The 6357-nt window shown below is 44.3% G+C and overlaps 1 protein-coding gene across 12 annotated transcripts in view; it reads left to right on the top strand.

Annotated features, from left to right (window-relative positions):
• The first annotated feature begins 256 nt into the window (after positions 1-256).
• The window catches only part of YAP1 (Yes1 associated transcriptional regulator), a 129938-nt gene continuing 123837 nt past the window's right edge, over positions 257-6357 (top strand). For all 12 annotated transcript variants that reach the window (XM_049889475.1, XM_049889473.1, XM_049889474.1 and 9 more), the window contains exons 1-2: positions 257-670; positions 4835-5085. In XM_049889475.1, coding sequence (XP_049745432.1) covers positions 350-670; positions 4835-5085 — 572 coding nt within the window. In that variant the 5' untranslated portion in view covers positions 257-349. The remainder of the gene's footprint in view (positions 671-4834; positions 5086-6357) is intronic.

Raw genomic sequence — 6357 nt, 5'->3', positions numbered from 1 at the left:
AAGGGGGAGGGGAAAGGCGACTAGTTGTCCGGCTTCAGTCAAGGGAGTTGAAGGGGAAAAAAGTTCTCAGGCGCCGCAGGTCCGGGTCTCTCTCAGCCCCTCCCGAGGCGCAGCCGCCAGACCAGTGGAGCCCGGGCGCAGGGCGGGGGCGGAGGCGCCGGGGCGGGGGATGCGGGGCCGCGGCGCAGCCCCTCGGCCCTAAGAGCGAGGAGCGCGCCGCTCCCGACGCCCAGCGCCGCCCGGCCCGCCGCCCTCGCCGCTTCTCTAGTCTCGGCCCGTCGAGCCGGGCCGCCCGGGCGGAGCCCTCGCCCGCCTGGTCAGGGGGTGCGCGTCGGGAGAGGCAGAAGCCATGGATGCCGGGCAGCAGCCGCCGCCTCAGCCTGCCCCCCAGGGCCAAGGGCAGACGCCCGCGCAGCCCCCCCAGGGGCAGGACCCGCCGTCCGGGCCCGGGCAGCCGGCGCCCCGGGGATCCCAGGCGGCGCCGCAGGCCCCCCCCGCCGGGCACCAGATCGTGCACGTCCGGGGGGACTCGGAGACCGACCTGGAGGCGCTCTTCAACGCCGTCATGAACCCCAAGACGGCCAACGTGCCCCCGACCGTGCCCATGAGGCTCCGGAAGCTGCCGGACTCCTTCTTTAAGCCGCCGGAGCCCAAATCCCACAACCGACAGGTAACCTACCCCTTCCCTGTCGGGCGGGCCCCAGGTCGGGGTGGGGATTCCGGGAACCCTGGCGAGGGGTAGGGCTATCCCGGTGAGTTGGAGGAACTGGAGGCCCCCGCTCGGCCGCGGTTTTCGGCTCCCCACTCTTCCTGGAGTCCGGGGCCGAGATTTGTTTTTCCCTTTGGAGTTTCTGCGGTTGCAGCCCCAGGGGGTGCGCTCTGCCCTTCTTCCTTTCTTTCTTTCTTCCCGGGGTTCCCAGGAGGTTGGCGGGAGTGAAGGGGGAGGTGGGGAGGAAGGAAGGGGGTGGGGAGAGCCCGCCCGGGCCGCGGTGGGCTTGCACAATGCGCGCGTCTCCGCGCGCTCCGCACCTTCGCTCCAGCCGCGGCCCGGGGAGGGGGAGGGGGGCCTCTGGCATCCGAGTGGGTGAGTTGCCAGCGGCGGCCGAGTTTGTGAAGTTGAGCCCTGGGCCCCTTTTCCTTCGGGGCCTCTCGGTCCTCTTCAGTCTCCTGGGGAGTCAAATAATTGTTCTCTTGTTTTCCAGTGTTGATTAGGGGGTGGGGGTGGAACTAGTGCTGTTCGTTTTCTTGCTCTTTCTCCCCCTCCCCCGACCGAAAGCATTTATTTTCCTCGCTGCCCCGGCCCATTCGGAATACAGGATCCGGGCTTCCCCTGCCCAGACTTTCCTGGAAGTTGTTTATGGAGTTCGTTCTTTCACTCCTGCACTTCCCTTGCGCTTGGAACTCAGGCAGGCTCACTCTTATCAAACTCGGTAGATTCATGTGTTGGTTTCCCAATTTTAGGCTATTATTTACAGTCTGCTGAAATGCTTTTAAATTAGCCACATCTGCACGTTGCGCAGGACCTGAGTTGAGCTTTACAGTACCGAGGTTTTAACACACAGCCTTTGATAATACCCTGCAGGTTGACTCATAGGCCAAGTCCTGCCTGGTTCAACTCTGATTAAAAGTTAATGTTTGGGAAGCGATGACTAATTCTAGGATCGCCATTGCTTTTTAATTCTTATTGAGGATATGAACATGGCTGCTTTTCCGCAAACACAACGTTCGACTATTTTGTCAACTTGTTTTAATATTGAAGTGGAACTATTTATTAGGAAAGTTTTAACATTCCAGTAGGTCCCGGTAGGTATATATATATATTTTTTTTTACTGAAGGCTTTTGTAGGTGTCGCCCCCCCCCCTTTTTTTTTTTTTGAAGAAGTTGCTATGGCTAAACTTCAGCATAGGAACTTTGGCCAAAAGCTAATTGGTTTTCCAAATACTGCATCGTAGTTTGTCCACTCGGGCTGTAACTTGAGTGGAAAGAAGAGGTTCCCCCCCCCCACCCACTCCCATTCCTCCTCATATTTGCAGGCCTGTAGTATATTCTTGTGGGCAAACCGAAGGAATTTTGGAACTCAGAAAAGCTTACTGTCAAAAACCCGGGTTAAGGACGTGATAGAAAAAAACAGTTTAGCTGCTTGCCTAAACAATTTGTAAGAGGTAGACTTAGGTATGCTTTTTTCTTTAACCCTGCAGGTGAGCTTCTGGGCTCGTTATGGATAAAGTGTGTAGGCATGCACCCTACAGAGTACAAACTACGGTGCTATTTACTTACTATAAGTATAATGCACACAGGAGATTGAATTCCCCATTTTGTGGCATCTATAAACCAAAAAGAATTGCAACTGAAAAGTGAACTTATTCTTCTAATAAGTAATTACACAAGAATTTATATCCAGCAGTTGGTGGGCAGTCTCCCTTCCTTGCCCATATGAATGTAGGAAATTCTAACCTTCTGATAATCAAACTCTAATTCTAATCAATGGATTAAAAAAAAAACACTATATTTTGAATAGTATGAATTTGTGTTGTAAATACTACTGTTCATAAACTGTTAGATGTAAATTCTTAGGTTTATATCATATAACCAAACCAAACCCACTGCTGTGGAGTCAATTCTGACTCATAGCGAACCTGTAGAGGAGAACTGCCCCATAGGGTTTCCAGGGCTGTAATCCATCAAGATTAATCCACAAAGACTACAGCCTTGAAAACCCTGTGGGGCAGTTCTCCGTCCTATAGGGTTGATATGAGTCAGAATTGACTTGATGGCAGTGGGTTCGGTTTGGATATATGACATAAACCTAAGAATTTACATTCAAGAGTTTATGAACAATAGTATTTACAACACAAATTCATACTGTTCAAAATTGAGTATAATTTTTTTTTAACCCATTGGTTAGGGTTTTATCAAAAAGTTAGAATTTTCTATTTTCATATGGGCAAGAACGGGAGGCTGTCCTATCCACAAACTGCTGGATATAAATTCTTGTGTAATTACTTACTAGAAGAATAAGTACACTTTCCAGTTGTAATTCTTTTTGGTTTATGTGGAGTTGAAGACCTGGTGGCACAGTAGTGAAGACCTGGGCTGCTATAACCAAAAGCTTGGCAGTTGGAATCTATTAGTCACTCCTTGGAAACCTTATGGGGGCGGTTCTACTCTATCCTGTAGGGTCCCTATGAGTTGGAATTGACTCACTGGCAATGGGTTTGGTTTTTTGCTTTGGCTAAGCTTTTTTCTGGGTTTAATCTTTATGGAAGGAGAGACTACCACACCTTTCTCCTGCAGGGCAGGCTGGTAGGTTCGAACCACTGACCTTTTGGTTCACAGCTGAGCACTTAACCACTGCACCACCAAACCAAAAAACCAACCCAAACCCTTTGCTGTCAAGTCGATTCCGACTCATAGTGACTCTATAGGACGGAGTAGAATTGCCCCATAGCGTTTCCAAGGAGAGGCTGGTGGATTCGAACTGCTGACTTTTTGGTTAGCAGCCAAATGCTTAACCATTGTGATACCAGGGCTCCTCCTGTACCACCAGGGCTCCTTTATATCATTTATTACCCCCATTTTTTCATCCTGAAAACAAAAACTGTTTTACAGATGAGGAAACTGAGGCTTACAGAGATTAAGATGTTTGTTCGGTGTGTAATACTAGCCAAAAAGTTAAAGGAGCTTAGACTGGACCCAGATCTTTAGGGTCTGAGTGGAGAATTTTTTTTTTTTTTCTGTTACACAGTTGTAAATATATGAGGGTTTGAGTTTTACATTAGTAATCGAACTGTTAATGTTTTTATCATCTAGGTACAAATATATTGTTGGTTTTTCATTTCATCCATTGAAATGGCTTTACTTAAGAACTTTTGGATGGTTCTGAATATTCTGCATTCATTAGAAGTTGTATAACTTGTGATGATTGGTTGACAACATCTGTCCATTAAAAAAACCAAACCAAACCCATTGTTATCGCGTCGATTATGTCTCATAGCGACCCTGTAGTACAGAGTAGAAACTGCCCCATAGAGTTTCCATGGAGCGCCTGGTGGAGTTGAACTGCTGACTTTTTGGCTAGCACCTGTAGCACTTAACCACTATGCCACCAAGGTTTCCAACATTTGTCCATAGTGAGGGGAAAAAAATGACAAACATCATGTGTTTAGACCTTGGCCTGGAAAAAAAATTAATTAAAGCTCAGTTTAGGAGAAAAAAAAAAAAGAGACATAGTCATTATACTTCTTGGGTTATGTTTATACCTGGGACATTTTAGAACTCGTGAAAGCCCCCAAACTGCCTTGACCTTTTAGAAATTATGTAAAATTCAGTATTTATTAGGCATGTTTCATTCATTCTTTACTACCAAAAACCAAACCTGTTGCCATCAAGTTGATTCCTACTCACAGAAACTCTAAAGGACAGAGCAGAACTGCCCCGATAGGGTTTCCAGGGAGCACTTAGTGGATTCGAACTGCTGACCTTTTGGTTAGGAGCCGTAGCTCTTAACCACCATGCCACTAGAGTTTGCATTCTTTACCAGTGGCCTTTAAAAGATGTACACGTGTGCCTAATGGGTAAAAAAACAAATCACTTAGATGGACTGTTTATTAAAATTACAACTGTTTGTGAAAATATATATTAGAACAAAATCACATAAACCATTTAAAAGTATGCATTTGCCAAACGGTTTTCCTCAGGGTCAAGTATTAAATGCTGAATTTTGCCTTTGGTTCTTAGATACTGGGTTGCAATGAAATTCTATCTAGAAAGTTTAAAAAGAACTCTCTTTTAAAAATTCTGTTTTTTTAATTTTCATTTTAATATTCCTGATAGGTCAGTACTGATGCAGGAACTGCAGGGGCCCTGGCTCCACAGCACGTTCGAGCGCATTCCTCTCCAGCTTCCCTGCAGCTGGGAGCAGTTTCTCCTGGGGCCCTGAGCCCCACTGGAGTAGTCTCTGGCCCAGCAGCTACACCTACTGCTCAACATCTTCGACAGTCTTCTTTTGAAATACCTGATGATGTACCTCTGCCAGCAGGCTGGGAAATGGCGAAAACGTCTTCTGGTCAGAGATACTTCTTAAAGTAAGTGAAAATAATGGTAGGAGATATAGTTATCTAAGAAAAATATGTTTTAGAAAACACAGTAAGTTGTGTAAAGATATAAAATGTCATTTATTTTGTATTTTACTTAATGTTTAAGTCAAGCTCAGTTGTGTATTCCATATATATATTTTTTTATTGTACTTTAGATGAAGGTTTATTGCAAATTAGTTTCTCATTAAACAATACACATATCGTTTTGAGAAAAAAAAATTTTTTTTTGAGAAATATATTTTTTTCATGTACTTTGGTATGACCTAAATGCCTTCTTTAGCTTTAGTAATATTTTGAAGTTTTGATTGATCCTTGGTTGAGAGCATTTTTACTATCTTTTCCTTTGGGGTAGTTTGACTGTTTTGAGTTTGTGCCAAATTTATTTAATTAGCCTAGCAGAAAACTGAGTTCAAGAATATGATGAAATCTTTCAAATTGTGGGAATTACAGAACTGACATAGTCTTATGAAATATGTAGGACACTAGCAGTGTCTTTTTAAATAAACGTTTTATCAGTAGAGAAGAATTAACAGAAATATAGAAGTCTAATTCTGCAGTATTTTAAATTATAAAATGACAAGTACTTTAGCTGCAGTTAGATATGATTTATCAGTTTTTTTTTAATTAACAGTCTTTGTTCTTCAGAGCAGTTTTACAGAAAAATTGAGCAGAAAGAACAGAATGCTTTCCAGAGCTTGTTTTTTTTTTTCCTCAAAATATGAAGAGAAATATGATATTTTAGTATACAATCACTCAGACACACACTTCTTTCAAGCCAGCAGGTCTTCAAAACGCAATCTAACTCTTCTCTGGGAAAACAAAAACAAAGCCATTGGATTCTTTTTTTTTTATCAGCCCTTTTGTCTTCAACAAAATGGCAAAATTGTACTAAAACTGAAAAGATCTAAATAGAATTTTGTCCCTTCTAATTTTGGAGTTATAGATACCAGAAACCAAACCCATTGCCATCGAGTCGATTCCAACTGTTAGCGACCCTATAGGACGGAGTAGAACTGCCTTATAGGGTTTCCAGGGAGCAGCTGGTAGATTCGAACTGCTGACCTTTTGGTTAGCAGCCTGAGCTCTTAAACACTGCACCACCAGGGCTACAAAATTGTAGATAAGATCTTAATATTTTCTTCTGGTTTGTTTGGATCAAGTGTATACAAAATGTTGTTTAAAACCAATTATTATGGACTGAAATCCAATCCAATCCAAGTTTTGATTGAGATCTGTTCTGACAGTCTGTTCCTCAGGCGG

Source organism: Elephas maximus, chromosome 7, assembly GCF_024166365.1.
Source record: "Elephas maximus indicus isolate mEleMax1 chromosome 7, mEleMax1 primary haplotype, whole genome shotgun sequence".
NCBI classification, from domain to species: domain Eukaryota; kingdom Metazoa; phylum Chordata; class Mammalia; order Proboscidea; family Elephantidae; genus Elephas; species Elephas maximus.
Note: the sequence above shows the minus strand (reverse complement) of the source record. Positions and strands in the feature narration are given on the sequence as shown.